This window comes from Aulonocara sp. 'chitande type north' Nkhata Bay, linkage group LG12, assembly GCF_057382095.1.
Source record: "Aulonocara sp. 'chitande type north' Nkhata Bay isolate Kocher_YH1m ecotype deep benthic linkage group LG12, A_spYH_male_GT1.1, whole genome shotgun sequence".
Lineage (NCBI taxonomy): Eukaryota > Metazoa > Chordata > Actinopteri > Cichliformes > Cichlidae > Aulonocara > Aulonocara sp. 'chitande type north' Nkhata Bay.
Window position 1 is genome coordinate 16936703 of NC_141355.1, and position 24936 is coordinate 16961638.

The following is a 24936-nucleotide window of genomic DNA, read 5'->3' on the forward strand; positions in this document are numbered from 1 at the left end:
AAAAAGCAAACAAAAAGAAACCCTAAAAACAGCTGGTGATAACGGGTATCACAGCGTCAGTTAGTGACTGCATCATTTGACTCTTTTTCCTTAAAATACATAAACTCAGCACCTCATATTCCAGACAGTGACATTATCTGACGTGGTGCTAGTACATATATCCATCCATCCATCTTCTTCTACTTATCCAGTTCAGGTTTGCAGGGGCACTGGAGCCAATCTCAGCTGTGATATAATGAGAGGGAGAGTACACCCTAGCTAGTCTGTCACATGCCTAACACAGACAGACAGATACAGCAGTAAAATATAATGGTAACGATGTTGCAAATAAGAGGAGAAAGTAATGACGATATATATATATCATATGAACTCATTATCATCAAAATCACACTGAGTGGTAAACACACTCGCCTATAGATCCTCGGTTCAATTCTGGGAACCCAGCCTGCGAGGGTCACAAGCCTGGATAAAATGTGAGGGTCATGTCAGGAAAGGCATCCGGTGCCAAATCAAACACACAGTTTCATCCACTCTGACGACCTCTCGGGAAATAAGGGAGCAGCCTGAAGTACCTTCCAATATACTTATTTTATCATTTGGTGGGTCTCGGTGCTGCTGTTTATTTCTAATGTGACAGCTGTATGTTAGAGCTCATAAACTTTAAACCTGATATGCTTAAACATCACAGGTGTGTACATAAAAGAGCTGTGGATATCACTTGTCGCCAGCTTAAAGTGAAATTATTAATTATATAGTCTACAAATGTAACCAATTCATTTTCTAATTTGTACTCTATTAGCTGTATTTCCAGCAGTGTAAAGAGACTTAGCAGCAGATTAGGACCACAGACGTTCTGCATCACCAACCGAATGTATGCAAATTCCTGTCACAATGCCACATACACTTTGTGCTGCTGCAGCTTTATAGCTGGGCTTCAGTGCGTTAGTAAAGTATGGCTTCAAAAAGTTGCATATACAAAACATATTCCTTCAGCAAGGAACAACTTTTTTCACTGAAAGCAAACTGAAAATAAAATAGTGTAAACACTGTGCTTCCACCTGATCCTAAAAGGAAACTGATCAGATCATGCTCCTGACCGGGTCATGTGTTCAGCATCAGTTACCGTAGCAATTTAGCCAGGTAAAGAAGAGAGGCACCTTCGGGGACCCTGAAAACTCTGACTCGAGTTACCTCTGGTTGCCCTGTGTCATGTAGGAGCCGTCTTCTTTCATACCAAAACAATCCAGTAGATAAACAGCACTGCAGGCCGAGGAGGAGAACATGTATACTTGATCAGGGGCGAACTTTCTGTTTAAAGCAGGTCTTCCTGAAAAAGTCTAATTCTTAGGATAACATTAGTTTTGGCTATTATCTGAGCCTGAGAATGGGGGAGGAAAGCCGGGAAGAGATGCATTATTTTACATATTAATGAATATTACATAATGAAACAGTGACTGGCACAGGGGCAAATGAGTCAGGTTAAATTAAGACTGAGGTTTCTGGTTGGGAATGTAACAAAAAAACAACTGCAGGCAGGATTCATCTACATTTCTAATTGTCTCGCTTTCCTGGAGGCAGTTTATCTGAGCGGCAGGAAAGGGTCAGTAATACGAACAAGCTTATATCTCTGTAGCATTAACAGTGGAAACAAGTGGATAATTGGTTTTGTGGGGAAGGAAACGAAGCTACAGGAAATTTCAGTGCTATCATGTGGATCTGAAATATAATAAGCATACTCTTTTAATGGTTAATAAAATAAAAATAAAAACACACTTCAAGTGTAAGAATTGACTAACACTATGGTGCATACACACTTTATACTTAAGCTGTCCAGCTCAATGTGGCAGTCTTCTAAAATCGTACACAAACAGAGGGAAGGATATGTTGGGCATGTTTGGTTTGCTCACCTAAAACTGGAATGTTTACAGCAGGCAGTAAAAATAGGCTCATATGCAAACGAGACTGGAAAATAAACCTGATATTGATTAGCATCGGAGCTGGAAAAACAATCCGCAGTCATCCTGTGATTTCTTTAAATGACTGCAGCCTGTCTTTAGTGTTGCATTGCAGTCTGCATTGATTTGATTTTCACTTTATTTCTATATCTGCTGAGCACTCCAACAAAGGAGATTAAAGTCAGGAAATCTAATCTAACATAGTTTTAGCACCTGCTAAAGTGGGCTCAGAGGAAGCCCGTGCCTGGAAAGCATGGAGCTGTGCAGTGTGAACACATTTCAAATTTATAAAAAAAAAATAAACACAGAGAAAATAAATACTCCATACACAACATACATTACAAAAAAAGAAAACAAACTTATGACCCATCAAAGGTTTTCACACAAAGTATTGCAGGAAATTTTTGTTCGCGGCTATGCTTGTCACATTCTACCTGTTAAATAACACTTTCAGCCTGAGTGTGATTGATCTCTCTCTCTCTCAGCATTCACAGTGAAAAGCAACAGCTCCGGTATGCTGTTCAGTGCAACCGCCAGAGAGGAAAAAAAGTAGATCTGAATGTGCTATGGTCACTGGTCCGTGAGAAAACAGTGGTACTGCCACACATTAACACAGACTGCCGAAAACTCACATACACTCTCAAACTCTCAGAGCTCTCCTTTGACACAAAAGAAGTTGTTGCATTCCTCTGGCTACCAAAAATGAGTCTCCCGGATCTCAGAGATGATGTTATTGGCTTTTTTAAGCGCCTGAGAAAGAAAGAAAGAAAAAAAGAAAGAAAGACAGAAAGAAAGAAAGAAAGAAAGAAAGGCTGGTTAAATTGCTGGCATTAAGACCGCAGAGAAAAGAAAAAAAAGAAAAAGAAAAACAACTAGCTGTTCCACGATGTTCAGAACCCATTCAGAGAACAAATTGCATCATCCAATTTTACCTCAAGCATTTGAGCAACCTCACTCCGCTGCTGTGCTGTGTCCTGTGACTCAATGAGCAGCTCCTGGAGCAGTGGCTGTTTGTAAAGCTGACCCACCAGCTCACTCTGCAGATGTTCTTTCACGTAGTTCACCAGGAAATGCATCACTGTCTTGGGCACACTGTAGACACACAGATCGATGATATTTACACTAGGGCTACTATTCTGAATTTGCATGCTTCCACCAACCAAGAAAGCTGTAGTCTGACTAGAAACTAGGGCGAGGGACTCCAGAGTTAGAGCTGAGTCCCTGTTCAGATCATTACTGCTGATTTATTTTGTGCTTAATCTCATATTTAAAAAAAGAAACAACTTCACTAAACTAATATTAAGAAACACTGATTTGTATGTATGTAGCAGCTGTATGAGAACAGACATCACTGCAGGAATCAACATCTGCACACTTATTCTCTAACAGAGCACCACAGTTAAGACAGACACATACAAAATAAACAAAAAAAAAACACCCAGAACAAAAACTCTTATTGCTAATGCTGATATATTTAATCCCCTTACAGTAATTGAAGTAAAAGTAGGGAAAACAGTGCATGAGTTAATATCCACAGAGACTAAATCTAATATCCTCACTAAATGTGTCACCCTCTAGTTTACATGTAAATATAACCCCTGCATCTTTTTTAGAGGAAAAATAAAAGCTCTCATTATATAAGAAGCCTTTGTTCATGTAGTTAGACTGCTCTTTCAATGCAGCTCTTTTATCTAAGTAACAACTGATAAGATAAAAGGTTAACAGCTGCTAACCCTGAGCCACACTGACAGCACCATCAGGCACATCTAATTGTGAAGTTAATACACGCACGCAGTGGCACGCTTGCTCTCGCTGCCCTGCGGCCAGGCAGAAAAGATGCAAATGAGGGAAAAATCTGATGGATTTCATTAAAAAACAACATTTTCATCTGACCAATACATATCAGCACTGATCTAACATTAAAAGTGTTGGGAGAAGAAGAGCATCACGATAGGTCTCACCTGAACAAACACAGCTACAAATGTTACACCTGAGCTGACATTTAGACTTGTACGCCTGTCGTTCAGGAAGCCTGAACACACTTTTCTGAACTTTTGACTGAGTGGCTAAGCTGCCTGTTGGAGCCAAGCCCACCCCTGTCCATAGATAAAACCAGTCCATGCAGGCAAATGCAAGTAAATGGACTTAAACTGCATCATTACTTTAAAATAACCGGAGCAGACAACATTTTATATACGAGCGAACACTTCACCCAGACTTTCAGTCAGGGAACATTTCCCCTAAGGAATAAATCAGAAACTGCTCTCTGAACACAGATCGTACAAGCACTCGCATTAAGCATCATCAGGCAAAAATCCATCAGCATGAGCTCCTTCTGCACCAAAATACAGCTCCGCGGGAACCACAGTGGTCACAGTAGTACTCTCAGACCTTGAGGGAGGATTTAGCAATGTCATGTTTGATGGTATGAAATGGACAGTGACATGGCTGCGTGTTAACTATTTAAAGTTCAGGCTCAGTGTTTTAATGGGTCAGATAGACAGACAGCCTTCAGATTTTTGTGTTACTGATGTAAAAGTCTCTAATGATATTTGGTTAACCACTGATCAGTATCATCAATTCAGAAATGGCCAAGATATATGATCTACTCTTTTATCTAAGAGTTAAGGCCACACGGAGCGCTTTCGGAAAACACAAAGAATTTCCCAAAGTTTTTGGATCCAAACTTGTCGTCTAACACAGCGGTCCCCAACAATTTTTGCGCCACAGACCAATTTAATTTCAGACAATATCTTCACGGACCAGCCTTTAAGGTGTTGCAGATAAATACAACAAAATAAAATGACCAAGACAAAAACTGTGGTATTTTGCAAATATAATAATAAACACGAATCCACTGTGTAGTTGTGTAAATTTATTAGCAGCGTCCTTCTGAAATGCGCCAACAACACTGAGAGTAACATAAGACCCAGGGAAACCGAGTTAACGATAAAAACCATAAATTTTACACCCGAGCCTCAACTCTCGCGGCCCGGTACCAAACGACTCACGGACCTACAGCGCACTTGCTGGAAAATGCAGTGGTCTGATTGGTAAGCGAAGTTATGCTGCCGGCCCAAAAAATATTTTTAACGCTCAAAACATTTGAACAAATACATGTCCAGTGTATAAAAGCCTTTAAGCTCCTGAATAATAACCAGAGAAGTGGTTTTACAGAATGCTGTCACAGCAAAGCTGAACTTTGATCTCAATTAATCATTTTGTCCTATAAGAGACAACATAATTACCACATGAATTATTGCGAGTTCAGTAAGGTCATGTCACTTTTGACCAACTTTATTCTAACTGAATGTTTGTGCCAAATTTGAACTAATCAATAGCAACAACTGAGCTTTGAACGTGATGTAAAGGGGAAGTAGGGTCCCCTGAGGTGCTCTGGATTTGTGCCAGTCAAACCTGTCTTGGATGCTCTTGCGGACAATGAGGAAGTAGCTCTTGATGAGACGCTGGATGACCTCACAGTCCCTCTGCTCCCTCGAGCTCAGCTTTCGGGACACTGGCACAGCCTGACAGAGAGAAGGGCCAAGCAAAATATTAATACTGACCATCTGCAATGACTTCAGTGCTTTGTCATACTGCTAATCCCGCTACTCACTGTGTCAAGGAGGTTAATGGCCTGGCCTTTGCTGGGGCTCCCAAAGCCTGCAGCTGCAGCCTTTTCTTCCGTGACCTTCTCGTTCTTCCAGCGCTTCCCTCCGTCAAGAGCCTCTGCCTGAAAACAAGCAACTCAGAGGGTAAAAGACGGGTTTTTTTAAGCTGGGATTCCACTAAAAACTCTGAAAGTGGTTTTAATATTTAATTATGAATTACACTTCAGCTTTTAAAGAGCACAGTGTCTGCTGTTTAGCCAAGCAGAAAAAAAGTCCCTGCAGTGAGAAACAAACTACTACCTGCTGACTGTTGACAGATGCGGAGACCTGCGCCGCATCCGTGAAGTCTGGATGCTTTGTGTTGATGTAGGCAAGCTCTATTGCTACTAAATGATGGACCTGAAAGTAAAAAAAAAAGCAAAAAAAAAAGCATCCAGTGGGATGACTAATATAATTAATATAAAAATGATGATCTTGCTTAAGCTGTGGATTACCATTTCATTAGTAATCGGCAAGCGTTTCCGCAATAATCCAGTCACTACTTCCACAATGGAATCGTGCAGCTTGGGAAATCGAAGAAGCTCCTTAAAAATGCAAAGACACGCTGTTGTTTAACACGGTTCTGTAATAATTACTGCGGCACTATTTTCTTTATTCAACCATGTGTAAAGTGCAATATGATCTGTGGTCCCACCTGTGTACTGAAGGAGGAACAGTGCTGGATGATCCGCTGCAGCTCTTCATGAACCAGCTCCACGCAGCGCAGACTGGGCTCCTCTAGACGCTTAATTTGCCGCTTCACCAGCAGCTCAAAGGACACCTCGGGCACAAAAAGTGCTGGCCGTGGGCCCTGCAGGGCAAATATCATACATACATACAAACACAAATACACACCAGCTCCAGACTTGACTAGAATTAGGATTTAGTAGAGCTACACAAACAGAAGCGAGAAGAAGCTTACAGTAGCATTACGGATAGCAGTGAGGATATCGAGATCAGTCAGGCCCGCCAGGGGGTCGATAGACTGCAAGGTCCGGCCAAAGGTCTCGTGGAATATGTAACAGATCCGAGCACCTCCACAGCTGCAGAAAGAAGAGAAAGGTGAAAGTTGTGATATCAGTGCTGTGTCTCAGTCCTGCGTGTCAGCAATGCTAGCTGTGCCAAGCTTAAATGCAGTCAACCAAAAAGGGTCAATATTTGCTCCCCATGTATTTTAATGAATTAATCATCAAATGGTAAAAGCTGCAGAGTGGAATGTGCCAACGGAAGATGCTGATACCACTTTAGTTTACACCTACATTAGCACGAGGACATTACTCTCATGACGCTCGTCAAATGTCTCGATGCAGTCTCAATCATCCAGGTTTGCAAATCCCAAAAAGTGGATTCTGTTCATCTGGGTAGTGCACCTACCCTTGTCGACCCTTCTGTCGACAAGGGTAGGTGCACGGTTTCACTTAACCAGAAGGACTGTCGTGAAAAATTTTGTCACTGCTCACTGACAAAAATACTTATGAACCCCTACAACAAGACCCAGGTAGTGGTTACAGGAAGAGGGTGATAGATTGTCTGAAGCACTTAGATTAAGACAATGCTGCTGACCAGACCTCATACCACAGGCTACACCCAGGGGAAACTACACCAAGTCTGTATGGTTTACCTAAGATACAAAAACAGGGTGTACCTTTAAGACCAATTGTCTGCTCAGTCACGTATAACATCTCAAAGTTTCTGGCTTTGATCCTCAACCCGTTGATAGGCAGCTCTAAACGCTATATCCAGAACACTTTGAATTTTGTTGAGAAGCTTAGAGATGTCATAATGGAGGCAGATGAAACAATGGTCTCATATGATGTTACGTTTCTCTTCACTTGTGTTCCAGTCACTGAAGCAGTGAAGGTAGTTCATAAGAGATTACAGGATGACCCCAACCTCAGCAGCAGGACCACTCTCAGCACCGACCAAGTGTGTTTGTTTGTGGAACTGTGTCTTCATTCCACCTATTTCAAATACAAGTGTCAGTACTACAAGCAGAAACATGGGTGTGCCGTAGGTTCCCCAGTTTCACCCACTGTGGGCAACTTGTACATGGAAGAAGTGGAAAACGGGGCTCTGTTATCCTACCCTGGAACACCCCCAAGTCGTTGGTACAGGTATGTGGATGACACCTGGTTGAAAATCAAATCTCAGGACGTACCACAATTCACTGATCACAATAACTCGGTGGAGAAACACATCAAGATCACCATGGAGGTTATGAAGAAAGACCGCCTTCTTAGACTTTGAGATTTCCATTATTAAGGGGGAACATTTAAAAGTTGATGGGTAACGTAAAGTATTTAAGGTTTGACCCTCATCACCCACTGGAGCACAAACTGTGTGTCATAAGGACGCTACGACAAAGAGCGAACAGCATCGCCACAGATACAGTGGCCAGGGAAGCAGAAGAACATCATATCAAGAAGGCTGAGGAGGGGGCGTAATGGTATATTTTTCACGTTTCACCAGCTTACAGTGCTGTGATTGAAGCCATTCCCCACCTCTCTGTGAATAGTACTCAAGGCCATTGATCAGCTGTCATTGACCAATGGTCTTTGATCAGTGGCTGTTGATCAATGTTCATAACAATTTCATATTAATGATCAAGAAACTGACCTCATAGACCATTGTTCGTTAGTGGGCTAGCTTCAGTCATTATGCAAATGTCCTGTTTAAAAGGTTGGGGAAACCTGCAGCAATCAGCTGAGACTGAAGAAGTCACTTCAGTGAGCGACGAAACGTTTCTCTCACTGAAAACGTCCAGATGAACAGAATCAACCTTTTGGGACGCTCATCAAAGTAAGTTAAAATGCAGATTTGTGCAACAACTGCTGTGTTGAGCAGAAGAGTTAAGGCATTTCACTAAATCAGAAAACAAAAGCTCCACCAGGTGCCACTAGAGTGTGGTCAGACTCACAGCTCTGAGGTTTGTATGTGCCTGGCTGTTCCCTCTATGGTGTTGCAATAATCGCTGGCAAACTTGGTGACTATCTGTAGCAGGGTGGCACTGTGATCCTCTACGGGCTGTCCGTAGCTGTTGAGTCTTGCCTGGTACTGGGCACTCAGCACAGTCACTCGGGTTTTGAGGTCTGGCAAGCAGTCCCGGATGTGGTGCATGAGCAGCCTGCTGAGAGTTTTGGCCAGATAGCGAGAGCCAGCACGAGACACTAGCGAGGGATAGTGGCGCTGCAAGAAAGCCTGCTCATCCTTCATTGAGTCCTCCAGGCTTTTCTGAGTATTTATGTCATGCTGGCTCCTACAACAAGAAGAAAACAGCGAGTTCAGTAAGATAATCAGAATATTAATACTTTTAATTATAGATCAACAAGCAAGTTTGTTTCTTCCAAACCTGTTAACCACCCCGATAATCCCAAGCCTGACTGGAATGACTCGACCCAGAAGGACCTCCAGCGCATCGGTTCCTGCATCCATCAGGTCCAGCTTACTGACCACCAGCAGTGTTCGACGGCCTGACAGACACCAACACAACATTCACAGATCATTCAGGGTGAACTGTTCCCCCATTTAATCATTCTCTTTATCACCACAGCCAAAGGGAGCACATGAACATTCATTTTCCTGTCAGCAAGGTTTTTAAACTGTAAAGACAGGCTATATCAGTAGCATGAAATTACTTCTTTCGACGCATTTGATAATTTAAAAATGAAAGCATGTTATGTAACAATTTAAAAATGAAGCACGTCATGCAGTAAACACAGAGAGAGAGAGAGAAAATTAAGATAAATTCTGAGGAAAAAAAAACCCCCTGTATAAATAATGTCTTACCATCTGTATCAACCTCACGAGCCAATTTTAGTGCATCAGATGTGGCCAAGTCAGAGTTGGCAGGGGACACTGCGAGGATAAGGCAGTTTGGATTGGAGATAAAGGACAAGATCATCTCTTGCACTTGAGCCTCGATGTCCTTTGGCTGGTCCCCAACAGGAACCTAAGACAACCACAGCACACATTCGATCATTATTAATGATTATCTAACGTCACTGTGTTTGCATAAATCATATCCAGTCAGCATCCCCGTCAAGAGGCTGAATCTACCTTAGTAATTCCAGGTAAATCAACCAGAGTGAGATTAAGAACTTTTGGAGAGAAAATCTTCAGATATATGGGCTCAGGACTGATCCCCTGGATATGAAAAACAGAGAAAGAAAATAATGAATCCAGTGGAAACAGCTGAACCTGCAGCATTACTGAGCGCACATCAAAGTGTTCTTCTCACTTTATTGTCGCCTGAACCTCGTTCAGTCTCTGCTTCAATTTCCCGACGAATTTCCTGAAAATCTGTGAAGATCTATTAAAAGAGTGAGAAAATTACACATCACATAATCCTAGCACACAATACAGAACCAAAGCAGTGTACATATTATTTGAATGCCTAAGATAAACAAACCTGATTCTTGCAGTGCAGAAATGTACCCCATTCTTCAGCTTTGAGACCTGAACAAATAGGAGTAAGTGTGAATTTTAACACAGATAAAACTAAGACTTTGAAGAGACATTATGCTAATTTGAATATAAGACAAAGCCACTTGTGTTCATACTAGACGCAGAAAGATCAGGCTGAAGAAAATGTCAGAAAAGAAATGAAGAAGTTAAACAAAGACAAGTGCATGCAGATCAAGTGTAGAGAGACCTGGGTAGCTGTTTTGGGCATTTTGCTTAATCCCATTTCCTGAAAAGCCAGTGAAGGAGAAGAGGAAGAAAGAGAGTGTTAGCAAAGCAAGACCATAAAAGGAATAGCAGTTAAAAACAGTGAGAAAAGGTGCACGTTAACTACTGCATGCAGTATACACTTTAATAACAACCTTCTGTTACTCTATTCTCCTCATTCTTCTGCATACCCTAACTTCCTAAACTTGACTTTGTTTTTTTTAAAGGAATATAACAGTGACAGATTTGTGTTTGTTTACCGTTCTCGATCTTCAGCCTCTCCTGCAATGGGGGGACATTAACAAGCTGCAACACCAGGGGTCGTCTTGTGACTATTCCTGATCCTCGAGGCAAGAAATCCCGTCCAACCAGGCTCTCCAACACAGAGCTCTTTCCACTGCTCTGTTATGACACATGATAAGACCAGTTTAACCCTGATACAGTCATCTGCAAAGTTTTCATGCAGTGTGGATACGCCATTGTGAATATAATAAAAAAAATAACATGAACCCAGTTTACAGCTTCAGCTACAGCATACATGACAGTTGATGGAATGTTATAGATAAAAATTTGAGAAAACTGCATCACCATTGAGCTTTTTACTTCAAGCTCTCTTGGGCAAACTTTTTTGTCAATTCTTTAAGCAGCCTTCAGAATTAGTTCTCCAGGCTTCATGAAGGACATTCAAACCTCTTCTTCGGATGTTGTCTGCCTTTTGTTTTGTCAAGATGATACCACACTGCTTCAATTATGTTGAGGGTTGGCCTCTCCATACCTGATAGTGTTCCATTGTGTGTGTGTTGTATATCCAGGTAAACTTTTATTGCATTGGCAGTGTATCTGGGATCATTATCATCCTGAAAAATGAAGCCACCGCAAATCAGATGCTTTTCAGATGGCACTACATAGAGGATCAAAATCTGACTGCATTTTTCTGTGTTCATAATTTAATCAATTTTGATAAGACCACTGGCTGAAAATGCAGTTCTAAACCATGATAGAACTTCCACGGTTTTACAGTAGACACTCACTGTAGTGCCTCCCTCCTGACATCTCTGTAGATGATTTGAACCAAACATTTCAAATACGGATTCATCACACGATAAAACCTGCTGCCATTGATTTTCAGTCCAGTTTGTAATCTGGGATACCTCAGTGTTTTCTCCTGGTTTCCTTTCCTTAGGAATGGTTACCTGACAGCCACTCTTCCACTGACAACCCTGATGAGACTTTAGTGAATAGTCAACTGAAGGACCAGATGCATCTCTCAGGTTCTGTGTCAGGTCTTTGATGGATTTTTTCCCCTATTTCTTAAGGACATGACTTTCAGATGCAGTTCATCTGCTGTAGATATTTTTTTTATGTATACAAAGTTTTCAGCTCTTTTGGGATCTTTTTCACAGATAAAGAAATGGGAATAAAATATTTTCACTAACAAGATGCCCAAAGATACAACTCAAAGCATGTTCTGTAAGTTAGTTGTCTGCTATATTGCTCAGGCTTTGAGTTAGGGAATAAACAAATTAACTTAATGAACAAAACATTTCTGTAAAAATGCTCAGGTACAAGGACTTGACTGAAAAGGAGTGAAAAAAGTAGGCAGTCTCCAAAGAAGAACTTTGATAGACCTTCAGAAAACCTGAAGAACTATTGTTCAAGACTACTTTAATTAGAAGACAGCCTGGCTGCTTGGAAACAAAATATAACGAAATCATGGGTAGCTCAGACTTTTGCACAGTACTTTAGATGCGTCCTAGCCTACCTGAGATCCAACCACGACTATCTGAGGTAACTGTATGATCTCCGCCCCCAGTGTTAGAAAGACCTCCTGCAACCGGTTGATGGTGGGAATGAGAGTTTCCATCCTTCCAACAGACGGTTGCTACATTGGGTTTTTTTTGTTTAATGAATAAATTAAACACACACACACACACACACACAGAGCAAAGATAAAACAAACTTCAAAATAGTTAAAAAAAAACAAAAGCAGTATAGCTTCGTCAGAGGGAGAAGTGGTCCTGATGAGAGGGGTGTAACACCACGCTCAATCCTCCCAGGTTAAGCACCAGTTTGAAGTGGCATTTTAAGATAAACACTGGTTACGAGTTGTCAACTACTGGGATGAAACCAGGTCTGACTAACAGTGCAACAAATGGTGGTGACAGCACAAACCGAGACACTCGATGTTATGTGCCAACTATAGCTTGCTAAATCTATTGGGTAAAGGGAGGAAGTGAAATGGATAAGCTAGCTAACTGCTTACACTCGCTTAGCTGCTAAAGAAACGGTACCCGATGCTGACCTCACCAATGTTCAAGATATATTCCTTCCTATCCAAGTTTCCTGTTCTTCATAGTTTGTATTAAAACAACGCGTTAACCCTTCATTCTACCCGAAATGTCATCCAAAATTAGCAGCATAAAGATACAGACCGTCAGTTGATCACATAGGCGGAACCGTATTACTCAGTCAATCCAATTGGTCAAAAATTTGAGTCACGAGGTTTCCTAGCATCTGATTGGCTGATATGTAAAGTCCCGCCTTGTGAAACCTCAAATCAAACCACACTGCTTATACATTTATATATTCTGACACTTAAAAAGCACACAAGAAAAGCGGAAAGATAGGCTTTTTTTCCCCCTGTGTTTTAATATCTGTATATATAAACATGTTATTTACATACAATGGCCATCAGTAAGTTACAGAATAAAACATGTATGAACTTTGCACAGATGGTTATAACAGGAAACACCCAGTCATCACGCAACCCAAATATTACTAATAAATACCCTCCATTAGAAGTTAGTGTCCCCTGGAATTTGTAGCAGCCAGAGATCATGTGAAGACAGCTTCATAAATGGACTCCTTTGTATTCAGATATTATGTGATCAGGTCGAGGTTACTGTGCCACCAATGACAAGGGCCAATTTCAAGAGGCCAAGTTTTCTCATCCAAGATAAGAAAGCCCTATTGCTGAGATAAACAATCAGTGTTATCCATGCTCACCCTGGGGCTCTCTGTAAGAAAAATGACATTGTATTTTTCACAGTCTAACACTCTGAACACCGTATGCATGTCAAAGCACTGAGCGTCTCTCAAACAACAATTGGAAAAAAACAGCTTCAAGCTATGCATTCTTAGTCCATGTATGAGGTGTCCATGCCCTCGCCCTCCGGATGAAGCAACCTCCCCGCTAAGCGCTCAATGTCATCGAGGCTAAGCTGTCGAAGGGAACGTTCATAGTCCTTGAGAAAAGAAAGAAAGTAAAAAAGAAATAAAAACATATTGAAAAGTAGCAGGTTAAAAACATTTCAGTGCATTTATTTACAACATGTTCTGGCTTAGAAATAATGCATGAAGGACTGGAAGCATGACCTTCAGAAACATTTTTGTTGCTCTTAAAAGGAGTTTGTTAAGTCCAAAAAGTGTAGACGCAAGTGGAGGTAAGCTAATTTGCAATTTTGACTGTTTGTTTTGTAATGATGTTAAAATTATTTGCACGCAAATAATTAAACAATTTCAGGATAACAACAGAATTTGGCAGCAAAAGGCCAAACTAGATTTTGCTTCATCCCCCCCCCCCTTCAAACACACACGCATGTCTGGCTGCTACTGGTCTGAGTTGTTCAATTAATTATTTAGCCCAGCATAATTAGTGGCTCCATAGTTTAGTGGTTTACATATTTGCCTAACAAGCGAAAGGAGGAGACATGAATCCCTTTGGGGTTTCGTTGGGAAGGCATGCAGAGCTACCTGCTGTGGCAACGCCTCGTGAATGAGGGAGCAGCTGAATGTAGCTTCTAATTAGTGAGCACAGTTGGATGGATAGGAGCTGATCAACTAACAAACTCAAGAGTAGGGCTGTTTGATATAAGGATATATATCGGATGACGATATAAAAACATCTATCGTTTCATTTTACGCTATCATTTGTTTCGTGGTGTCGCAAAATAAACTGTTTACGGCAATATTTTTTCATCGTTTTGATGGTCACTATATTAATTTCTTAAAGTTATCTCTTTCTCTTATATTTAATATAACCACACTATGGACAGACAAGCGCCTGTTTTTATGCGTTGTCGTTAGCAACAGCGACAGTAAAACCATCGCGTGTCCGCTTGTTTATCTTCCACATAAACCTTTCACAATAAAGCTCAAGATCCTGTTGAGACTTTTCAAAATAAACTTAATCACGTAAAAGAGTATGCAGAGTACTTAAGGATGAGAAGCAAAAAAGTGCTGACAGGTGCTAAAAATAAAAAAAACCTTAGACTCAAACGTTAGAACAGGCTTTTCCCTGCAGCACGCCGTGTAATAAATACTCACAAAGAAAACAGCGGCCGTTACAACTTATGTCTAAAAATGTGTAGTTTCATGCATCGGTTAAAACACTCGACTCCAGGTACACGACGCCCAGCTGGAAACACTTTACGCAAGTCGAGCTGCCCGCGATTCTCAGAATGTACAGAAAATGTAAAATTTTTGTGATTTATATCGTTATCGGACGATAAATGTCTTATATCGGGATATGAGATTTTGGTCATATCGCACAGCCCTACTCAAGAGTTGTCAGTACACCGACTTTCTACAGTAAAATCCGTTCTCATTAAAAGATAAAAGCATTATACAAATATTGTAGTAATTATTAATAATAGATTTCCAGAAATTAAATTAGTATCTCATTGTTACCACTACATGTTCATAAATCATCCATAACTGGCCCTTTCAACTTTAATATTTTACATTTATTAAATATGCACAGCTGTCAACTTGTGTGACGAAAAAAAATAGATGATGCTGCATTTATATACCTTAATAAGCTGTTCATGAACCTTTGCTGCATCTGCCGGACTAAAGTGTCTAGCAAGTATAGTGGAGATGGTCTGCCATACTCCTCCCTGTGTGCTGCTTCCGCTGCTGGTGCTGCTACAGCTACCACCGCCGCCTGGTGCTGCTGTCCCTGAAGCTGCAGTCCTCTCTCCCACGGGACGGATTACCAGATTCAATTTAGCTTCAGGACCAATAGAGTAATCACTCAGTCTGTGTTCATCTGAGGGAGAGTGATATAATGTATTGCCATTAAAAATTTACATATGATGCATGCAGAAAAGTATTAACAAATGCTGCCATCAAATGTGGCACTGTTGCCACATCTACCTGCTAGAGCTTTCCCTTTGTAGAGTAACCGTTGTTGGTTTGCTGGTATGTTGAGACGTTCAGATACAAGCTCCTTCACTGTGGAGACCTTTTCGTCTTCAGTCACCTGGAAGATAAACAACCCAATCATGTAGTACATGTGTAATTTAAGAGCATGACGCTAGCTGTTTTCTTTCTGTGCAGCTGAAAAGCGTTTAAATTACACAGCACACAGTGCTGTAAAAGAGTATTTGTCCCATTCTTGATTTCTTGTTTTTTGGCATATTTTAAACAAAACAACACGCACGCACACGCACACACACACACACACACACACACACCTATCTCACATTTGCCAAAAAGCATCTTGATGATCCCCAAAACTTTTTGGGAAATATTCTTTAGACTGACGAGAAAAGAACTGAACTTTTTGAAGAGTTTGAGTTCTGTGTTACATCTGGTGTAAAACACAGTGGAGGTAGTGTGATGGTGGGGCTGCTTTGCTGTTTCGAGACCTGGAAGACTTCGTGTAATTGATGGAACCATGAATTCTGCTCTATCCTTCAGGATTTTCTGGTAGAATGTCCGGTCATTAGTTTGTCCTCTAACACTCAAACGCCTTTGGGTTATGCAACAGGATAGTGACCAAAAACACAGCAGCAAAAAACAGAAAGGGGATATAAATAAGTGACATCCCCGCTTTGTACTGACCTTTGTAGAGGCCCCTTTCTCTAAAAAATAAATAAATAAAGTGCACTCTGGCTAACATTTTAAACGAAATGGCTGTAATCACTGTAATAGCGTAGATGTTGTGCATGGAACCACTTCTCTGCTGAACACAGAATTTTTAAACAATTTTAGAAAAAAAATCCAGTTTGTGCTTCATAATGTTTTAAAAATTAGCTTTGTGAGAGACAGACTGAGGCTAAAGCTAACTGACAGCTATATTGGTCTTACTGCACGAAAAAGTGTTTTCCTAAGATAGGACTTCCCCTTTTTTTTTCTTTACCCGAAATCACAAAGACCGGCTTCAAATGCTACTAGTCAGCTGTTGTCAGGCGAGATTGTATGCAACATCTTATCCAGGATTTGGCTAGCACGCCAGCCACTATAACATCAATGACTCTGAGGAGAAATGCCCATACAACCGGCTAGTGTAGGCTACAGTGTGTAGCACTGAATCCCAGTATTTCTGACAGGCTATTTTATTACTTCAAAAAAACATGCGTAGCCGTTTTTCTAAAGGCAGCTCGGCATGTGACATGCCAATGCTGGCTCGGCTAAACTGCTAGCTGCGATCGCAGTTAGCAAGAGTCGGTGAGCTAGCGCAGCGGTACTTCACTCACCTGTACGCTGCACTCTTTTCCTTGAAGCGGTTTCACCGTGAGGATCATTTTTGAATATGCTTTCAAAAAACAAAAAAATTACACAACAATAAAGATAAAGTAACAAAGCCTCCCGGAGTGTGCTGCTTCAGAGTACAGCTACTTTATCAGCTCGCAATTCTTTGCTTGCCAACGGCCCATTTTCTTCTCCCGCATCCCACTACCGCCGCGCGCTGGCCGGAGTGTGGCATGGCAGCTACACCAGCCTTCGGAGGAAAGTGTCATAACAACAAAAACAAACAATAATCCATTTATTTTCTCCTAATTATGCCGCAGTTGAATATTAAAAAGAAAAAAAGAGGATGGGAAAACTCAAAAAGGCTTACAACTTTGACTTATAACGCGGCTATTAGTAATATTATCAACAATGCTACACCAGGGCTAATTTATTACGTTTTTAAAACATTTTTTTCCTTTTTGTGTGTTTAAATAACACACAGGGAAATTGTGTTTAAATAAAGTGGACTAAGGCTGCATGACTCTAGCGTGTTTTTACTAGTATCGTGGTGAACACAGTAACTTATAACTGATTTTCCTATTAATGCCTCACATTATTGCAACATTATAGCGTTGTTACCATAACTCATCATCACATGTAGTTTGAAACTGTAGTTATCGGAAAACTACTTGCCGTCCAATTGCAGAGTAACATTTATTTTGTTACTTTATGCACCTACATCAAATACATATCAAGCCTTTACTGAGAAAATAAAAAACATGATATAAGGTAAAATTATATTAGGATGGCTGCACATCTGCTATGGAGAGAAAACGAATAAATCTTTGATCGGTGCACACGGCCAGCCTTTAACCTGCTTTATGATCGGTTGGGCATACAATCATTAACATGCATTGCACATTTTGCCGGATCCCCACCTACTCCCAAGGCTCAGGAACACCCTGAGGACCCCGTGACCCAGATGGGATCCGGTCCACACGTTTCTCATCTCACCCTCCCCGCATGGTTTCCACCGTGTGGGTCATGTGATTGCCTGCTGTCTGTGCCCAGCCCCGGCCAGCCGCGAGCAAGAGAGGAGAGCATCCTTCAGCTGGGCACTTACAGACGGGATGTGCACCTGTCGAGTGAACAGTCTGCAACCAAACCAGGCCAAAACACGCCGGTGAAAGAGACCCCCATAACGCCATACAGGCTGCGTGTGGTAAGTGATGTTTGTGTTCATTTGTTTGTTTATGGTGTGAAATATCGCACAGCATTAATACAGTTTGCGGACACAGCCTCATCTGTGCTAACAGACAGTCAATTAGAAACATAACAGCGTAAAAGCAGCAAAGATTTAAAAAAAAAAAGAAAAAATCATCGTGAAAGCATCAGCCACGCCTAACAGTCACATGGAAAATCCAATCTTATTTTTATGTTTTCATTCCTGTTAAGACTTTTGTGTGGGACCCAGCAGGAAGTTTGCACTAACATTTACTGTGCAAGCATTTCATTTCTACTTTCTTTCTATTTTGTCTTAATGTGGCTTGAATTATGTATAGAGATGCAGAACAATAGACTTGAGCTAATGCTTGCAATGTGGAGCTATACCTTACCTGTGACTCATTTGCAGTGAACATTAATGTGCTCATAAACATATGAACACACGTATAGGTGTGGAAATGTACAAGAAGCCCAAAACAGGTGGATCTATGCTCTTATCCAGGTAGAAGCCATTACACCTGAATGGATTAGCTAAATAATAAAGAGGTGTGTAGATCAAAATCAGACAGAGATCAAGTTTGTTATAGATAGATCCATACTGCATAGGAGCTGTAGGAATGTATATACTCTATGGATGGCTCTTTGTAAAAAGCATAGATGAAGTCTGCTAGTGTTTGCAGGTGATGGGGACACTTCGGGACCTTCAGTTTGCTTTGCAACTAAAGATTGAGGAGCTTCGCCAGAGGGACACGCTGATAGATGAGCTGGAGCTTGAGCTGGACACAAAGGATGAACTCATCCGGCGGCTGCAGGAAGAACTAGACCGCTACAGAACCACTGTCTCCCTCCCAGGATCCTCTGCAGTCAGTGCATGTAGGCAGTTTTGTGCTGTTCTAATAATTGCAAGGCTTATTAGGACTGATATAGAGTTCTGTTAAATTTCCCTGACTTTTTTTATTCTTTATTTTTTTGCTTCTACCTCAGCTCAAACTGATGACAACAAGAGACCCAGAAGGCAGACGGTGATTTGTGAGCCCCTCACTCTGGACCCAGTGACTCTTGCCTTGGTTTCACAGAGAAGCTGTGACAAAAGCCACGAGTAAGAGGACACAGTGTTCCCTTCAGAGCTACACCTGCTCAGATTGAAAAATTACATTCATGCATGTTCAAGGCTCACTGACTGCTGACTGCATGACTCATGATGAACCAATGCTTTTTTTATTCATTGTCAGACGCTCAAGCAATTGACACTGTTTAATAACTCATCCTCACCTGCAAATTTGATATCGTTTCCTCATGTCCTCAGGTCCCAGAGGCTGATTCGGGCATCATTTCTGAGAAACGACTTGCTGAAGCACCTTGATGAAGGAGAAATCAGAGCCATCATCGCCTGCATGCATTCCACCACCATCAATCAAGGCTGCTATGTTATTCAGGAGGGGACCGCTGGGGCTCAGGCTTACGTTTTGGAAGGTAAATCCTTTTTTCCTCTCACAATGGCCGCCATTAATCACACACGAGGATATTTATTAAGGCTTCCTTGAGATGTCAGATGCTTAAGGACAGACTGATTAAATGATGAGCTTGATCATATCTTTATATTTAAATTCTTGTACTGATAAGCAGAAGCAAATAGAAACGCAACAAAGTGACAGCGTGTGGAGCAACACATTTCTAGTTTGGGTTGAAATATCAGCTTGAGCCTGAGGAGACGGAGAGGCTGTTTATCTCCGGTTGCCTTGCCTTTCTGTTGTTTGTGCTGTATATCTCTCTCAGTCTGTACATTATCTGACATAAAACCCACTTCTCTGCGTCGTCCTTCACCCAGTGTTTGTTTATTCGCAGAAGGGAGGCTGGAAATGATGAAAGATGGACTGAAGCTGCTCACAGTTGAACCAGAAGACATGTTTGGAGAGCTAGCGCTCCTTTACAACTGCACCCACACCTACTCTGTGTCAGGTATATCAAAGCTTTGCATCGGCTTCTTTATTTTATAATTGCGCGCAGATGTCACAGGAGAGCTGTCAACCTGAAGAATTTCTCTGTGATTATCTCTGATTCGGCGAGAATATAAATAATTCTAGTTTAAGCGAATTTCACAAGCGGTAAGATTTCTGGCTGTGGCCTCGGACAAAAGACGCCTGTTGAATTCGAAATCAAAAGACCCTCTGAGATTTCACAACAGCTTTGCATGGCCTTCTATCAGATGTGAGGAATTTAAAGCATCCTTGGTTTTTGCCGCTTAACAAGGCTGCCTGGACCGCCACATCTCCTCCCTGCAATCCAGCATCTCAGCATCTTGCAAACATTTAAAAATAATCTTCTTGTAAACGATCTCGATTTAATGACCGCTGCGTTGCAACCTCTCATCTGTGCTTTTGTGGTGATTTTTTCCCCCTCTTACAAGCAGAAACTGTGCTATCATTTCCTTTGAGGATCCGATCGCAGAGTCCTGTGGGAAAACCTTTTCAGCCGTGGCTGCGTGTGTCTGACCTGGTTTCACAAATAAATAGGCTGTGAAAATGGCCGGATTAGTTTAAATTGAAAAATCTGTCTGTTTTGTCTTGTTTGGTCCCAAAAGCATCCCATTCCTCCCCTTTTTTAAAAACTCCTTTCTTTGTCCTGCAACCAGGCAGCCTTTCCAATTCACTGTTCTACATTTGTCTGCTCTCTGGTAACAAAACTCATTTGATGTCTGCTCGCTGCTCCCCCTTGTTCCATGTACCCTCTTTTTTTCAATCCATTTAAGGCCTGTTGCATTTATCTCCTTCCTGACCTGAAATTACCTTTTTTCCCATCATATCTGGTACAAGAGATTAAATTAAAAACTAATGGCTGCACGCCGTGTGCCATACAAAGGTAAAGCGACAAAGTTTGGTTTGTATCCAAAAACAGGGAACTGAGACAAGGACTGCACCACAATAATCAGATGCTCGATCTTATTAGACTGTCTGGTGGGGACGTCGTCTTCCGTTTGCAGGAAGGTTCAGTGAATCAATCAATACTGGTCATTATTAATTAACGACACTCTCTTTCAAGCTCTATTAGAAAGAAAGATGGTGATGATGGCTGAAGGAAATTAGATTTGATTGATATCAACTGACCTCTGCAAGGAAAACAAGTATTTTTAGTTTTTACGATACACGGTAAGCATTTCTAATGAAATCCTGGCCTACTTACTGGCTGCACGTCCACATCCATCACAGGCAGCGTGAGTCTCGATAGTGCTTTCACTCATCTGTCACTAACACAGCGTTTTCCTCTGTGTTTTGATCTGCAGCACGAACGGACAGCAGGCTGTGGGTTGTGGATCGCAAGAGCTACCAGACCATAATCATGCAGAGTGGTCTCAAGCGCCTTTCCCATTCAGTGGAGCTTCTTAGCAGGTGAAAATCAGACTGATGCACATGGAGCAGCTCCAAAAAGCTGCTTTGATGGGCCGTGTAGGCTTTTACCTCTGAGCACGGTATCTGCTCATTGTCCTCATGCACCTACATGAGCTATTGCGGATGATATCCAGTGCTTTTTGTTTGTATCTGTGTGCAGCATTCCCTTCCTCCAGTCGCTGCCAGCAGATGTCCTCATGAAAATGTCGGATCTCATGGAAGAGGTACACTTGAAGTTATTTAACTGTGAAGCACACTAGTGTATCCAGCTAATAGATGAGGTGAATGTTTACATGCAGTGCCTCTATAAGTGCAAAGAAAGCTCTCTGGATGAACCCTTCTTTGTTTTATTGATATTTTTCCACTGGTCACACTGCTGTCGGTTTTCATTTGCCTTCCACAGACACATTACGCCGATGGCGAGTACGTCATTCGACAAGGGGCCACAGGAGACACCTTTTATATCATCAGCAAAGGCCAGGTAAAGTGTTCTGCTCTCATCCTGCTGCGCAGATCAAGGGGGGCTTTCTGAGGAAAAGATTTACAGCCTGGATGACAGAAATGTCAAAGCAGTGGCGGAAATGACTTTATGATGGTGATAATTTACTTTGGTGCGTTGCGCTCATCACCATTACCTCTTTTTTCATTACATTTGACAGGTGAAAGTGACAGAAAAGGGGCAAGAGCAGGAAGAACAGGTAGTTCTTTCTAAGCTCTCTGAGAGACAGTGGTTTGGAGAAAAGGCTCTGTGGGGGTAAGAAGGAAAAAAAGCTCCTTCAGATGATGCTATAAAGAAATTTCTGCACATATAATGAAAAAGCACACACACACACACACACACACACACACACACACACACACACACACACACACACACACACACACATATATATATACACATATATATATATATATATATATATACATTGATAGTCTTGTGTTTTATTTTGTGATACTTTTGTGATACTTGCTTGTCTTCAGAGAGGACATTCGGACTGTGAGTGTGATAGCTGCTGGAGGAGTTACGTGCCTGGTAATAGACAGAGAGTAAGTGGATATTTTTTGTTCACAAACTGTAAGTGATTCAGCTGTCACATTACTCTCTGATTTGAAAATGTGCTTTATCTAACGTGAATATTCGTAATTGTCTGTACTACAGCACCTTTAAGGGCATCATTGAAGGCTTGACACCTGATTGCAGTCAAGAGGAGCAACAAAACAATGAACCTGAAGTCTAGTGAGGAGCGTTAAAACACTGTTTCATTTCTATATACAGAAGACCCAGAATAAAAGCTCACCCCTGTTTTCCTTGTAAGCAGCTCAGATGCGGATCCTACCCTCCTGTCTACTTCCACCTTAAGTGATTTCCAGATTATTTGCCCTTTGGGGGTCGGAGAGTTTGGTCACGTAGACCTGGTGAGGGTCAATCTGCAAGCAGCTCGCCCTCGGCGATGTGTCTATAATGTAATGCATTTACTTCTGTTCTCTGTAAGGTGCAACTGAAGAGCAAGACAAAGTGTCCTTTTGCCATGAGGGTCCTCAAGAAGAAGCTGATTGTCAGCAGTGGCCAACGAGAGCACATCCAGAGAGAAAGCCACATCCTAATGGAGACCTGCTGTTCATTTATAGTCAGGTGTGTCCCATACTTAGGTCTAGTAAAATATTGTTGATGCTGAGTAGAAAGATCTAAAGTAATTTTTATTTTCATTGATCACAGGCTGCACAACACCTTTAAAGATGCAGAGCGTCTGTATGTTTTGACAGAAGCTTGTCTTGGTGGAGATTTATCTAATCTACTCAAAGACAAGTAAGTACTTAAGAATAAACGGAATATTTGAGGCCTGTATTTGTAGTCCCACTGTGTTTCCTCACAGTAAAATATTAAATGGCCTGCACCTCATGTCAGCCACTTCTCCAAACTGTTTCAGAGGATATTTGGATGAATGGAGCACCAGGTTCTACACAGCTTGTGTTGTAAAGGCCTTGTCCTTTCTGCACTGTCAAGGTGTCATCTATAGGGACCTCAAGCCTGAACATGTTCTTCTGGATGAGCATGGTTATGCCAAGCTGGTACTACAATCTTAACGTCACGTCTTGTTAAATGAAATGTAGCAGAGGTGAGAGCAAATGTACTCATATCTGTCTCTTGCAGGTTGGCTCCAGGTGTCTAAAGAAGGTTGAGGTGGGTAAGAAAACGTGGACGTTTTGTGGTACGCTGGGCTACATGGCACCTGAAATCATCTCGAGCAAAGGCCACAACATGTGTGCAGACTTGTGGTCGCTGGGTGTTTTTGTGTTTGAACTTCTGAGTGGTAGGTAAGCTTTTCAAATTTTTGGACAACCCTCCTTTTTTTCCAGCATATTTTTCCGAATTGCAGATTGAAGTTATCTTGACGGCCACCTGTTCTCCTCTCCAGGCTCCCATTCAGCCACTCTGACCCCCTGAAAATTCTCACTGCAACAATTCGTGGCATCGATCAGGTCGACTTTCCAAAAACCATCAGCAGAAGTGCCTCCAGTCTCATAAAGAAACTGTGCAGGTGTGAATATGAGCCACTAAGCACAGTGTGAAAGCTTGGACAGATTTATTTTAAAATTATTGTTATTTAGTGCTTTTTCACACTTTTTCCACCCTCAACACACAAAACCAGACAGAAACAGTGCAAGTGTGCTGTAATACCACCTCCTAAAGATGAGAAACTGATTATAAATTCAGCTTATTTGCTGGTCTGTTCAAGGAGCAATCCCTCAGAGAGACTGGGCAGTCAGAGAAATGGGGCCAGGGACATTCAGAAACACAAGTAAGATGATGGATTTTTGTTTTGGGTACTCTGGAGAGAAACATTGAGGCTCTGCTTGGAAACATGTTGTTATGATGTTCTGTTTTTATTCAGATGGTTTGAAGGATTCAACTGGGACGGACTTTGTGAAAGGACATTAACAGCCCCGGTTATTCCCAAAGTAAGGCAAATTCAATACTGGCTGTTGGTCTTTACAGCTTTTCATGTTAGTCATTTTTTTTTATTTCTGTCTTTTTCAGGTCAAGCATTTTTTGGGAAGCGGTTCATTTGGCCTTTATACCGAGGACTCGGTGGAGCCATGCACAGACTGGGATGATTTCTGAGGGATTTCTGTGAACCGGAAACAAAATCCTGTCAGACACTACTTCAGGTTTTGTCTCCATGAATAATTGACTACCCACAGACTTACTGCCATTACGAATTCATTACAGTTTAAGACAAAAAATATTTTCCGCTGTAACACTTGATGCAGCTTTTGTTTGATAAGTGATCCATACTGCCTGCTGCGCTAAGCCAAGACTGTTTTTTCTGTGTATCTGCATAAAACCTTTACACATTTCCAAACATAGCCTATAACTGGAGTCAAATCGAATCCAATAAACAATAAATAAACAGATTCATTAATCAAATGAGCTGTGTCTTTCTATTCTTTCCTTTTAAACTTTGATTCATGAGATTCACTTTGTCAATGGTAGGCTGGGGGGCTGGGGGGACTGCACAATCACTTTTGATCCCTCCCTCAAATGCATGAATGCAATTAAGAAGTTACGTCAGTGTGGGCCCAGTCTTGCAG

General features: G+C 41.5%; 3 protein-coding genes across 8 annotated transcripts in view; 1 reads left to right on the top strand and 2 right to left on the bottom strand.

Annotated features, from left to right (window-relative positions):
* The window catches only part of LOC147317187 (dynamin-1-like protein), a 13571-nt gene extending 453 nt beyond the window's left edge, over window positions 1-13118 (bottom strand). The window contains exons 1-19 of one of the 6 annotated variants that reach the window (XM_086313906.1): window positions 13063-13118; window positions 12731-12737; window positions 12036-12155; window positions 10534-10675; window positions 10257-10295; window positions 10014-10060; window positions 9843-9914; window positions 9662-9748; window positions 9392-9554; window positions 8955-9075; window positions 8523-8861; window positions 6528-6648; window positions 6261-6416; window positions 6061-6150; window positions 5867-5965; window positions 5572-5688; window positions 5373-5482; window positions 2888-3047; window positions 1-2705 (exon numbers count right to left, since the gene is read on the bottom strand). The exon at window positions 1-2705 is cut by the window's left edge and continues 453 nt beyond it. In XM_086313906.1, the coding sequence (XP_086170032.1) occupies window positions 2649-2705; window positions 2888-3047; window positions 5373-5482; window positions 5572-5688; window positions 5867-5965; window positions 6061-6150; window positions 6261-6416; window positions 6528-6648; window positions 8523-8861; window positions 8955-9075; window positions 9392-9554; window positions 9662-9748; window positions 9843-9914; window positions 10014-10060; window positions 10257-10295; window positions 10534-10675; window positions 12036-12155; window positions 12731-12737; window positions 13063-13112 (2097 nt within the window). In that variant the 5' untranslated portion in view covers window positions 13113-13118 and the 3' untranslated portion in view covers window positions 1-2648. Of the gene's footprint in view, window positions 2706-2887; window positions 3048-5372; window positions 5483-5571; window positions 5689-5866; window positions 5966-6060; window positions 6151-6260; window positions 6417-6527; window positions 6649-8522; window positions 8862-8954; window positions 9076-9391; window positions 9555-9661; window positions 9749-9842; window positions 9915-10013; window positions 10061-10256; window positions 10296-10533; window positions 10676-12035; window positions 12156-12536; window positions 12753-13062 lie in introns of those variants that run through there. The other 5 variants (XM_086313904.1, XM_086313901.1, XM_086313902.1 and 2 more) reach the window with 5 other exon arrangements.
* Window positions 13118-16967, bottom strand: ubl4a (ubiquitin like 4A). Its single transcript, XM_086313908.1, has 4 exons — window positions 16756-16967; window positions 15431-15536; window positions 15085-15323; window positions 13118-13518 (listed from the first exon to the last, which is right to left on the bottom strand). The coding sequence occupies exons 1-4, from the start codon at window positions 16801-16803 to the stop codon at window positions 13411-13413; spliced, it is 501 nt and encodes a 166-aa protein (XP_086170034.1). The 5' UTR covers window positions 16804-16967; the 3' UTR covers window positions 13118-13410.
* Window positions 16968-17714: 747 nt separating this feature from the next.
* prkg1l (protein kinase cGMP-dependent 1, like) lies at window positions 17715-24729 on the top strand. Its single transcript, XM_086312875.1, has 20 exons — window positions 17715-17954; window positions 18628-18829; window positions 18941-19055; window positions 19263-19429; window positions 19802-19915; window positions 21237-21342; window positions 21503-21566; window positions 21746-21823; window positions 22002-22096; window positions 22324-22389; window positions 22502-22579; window positions 22662-22758; window positions 22836-22975; window positions 23060-23149; window positions 23271-23412; window positions 23495-23658; window positions 23760-23882; window positions 24081-24143; window positions 24237-24303; window positions 24383-24729. The coding sequence occupies exons 1-20, from the start codon at window positions 17715-17717 to the stop codon at window positions 24464-24466; spliced, it is 2295 nt and encodes a 764-aa protein (XP_086169001.1). The 3' UTR covers window positions 24467-24729.
* The last annotated feature ends 207 nt before the right edge of the window (window positions 24730-24936 follow it).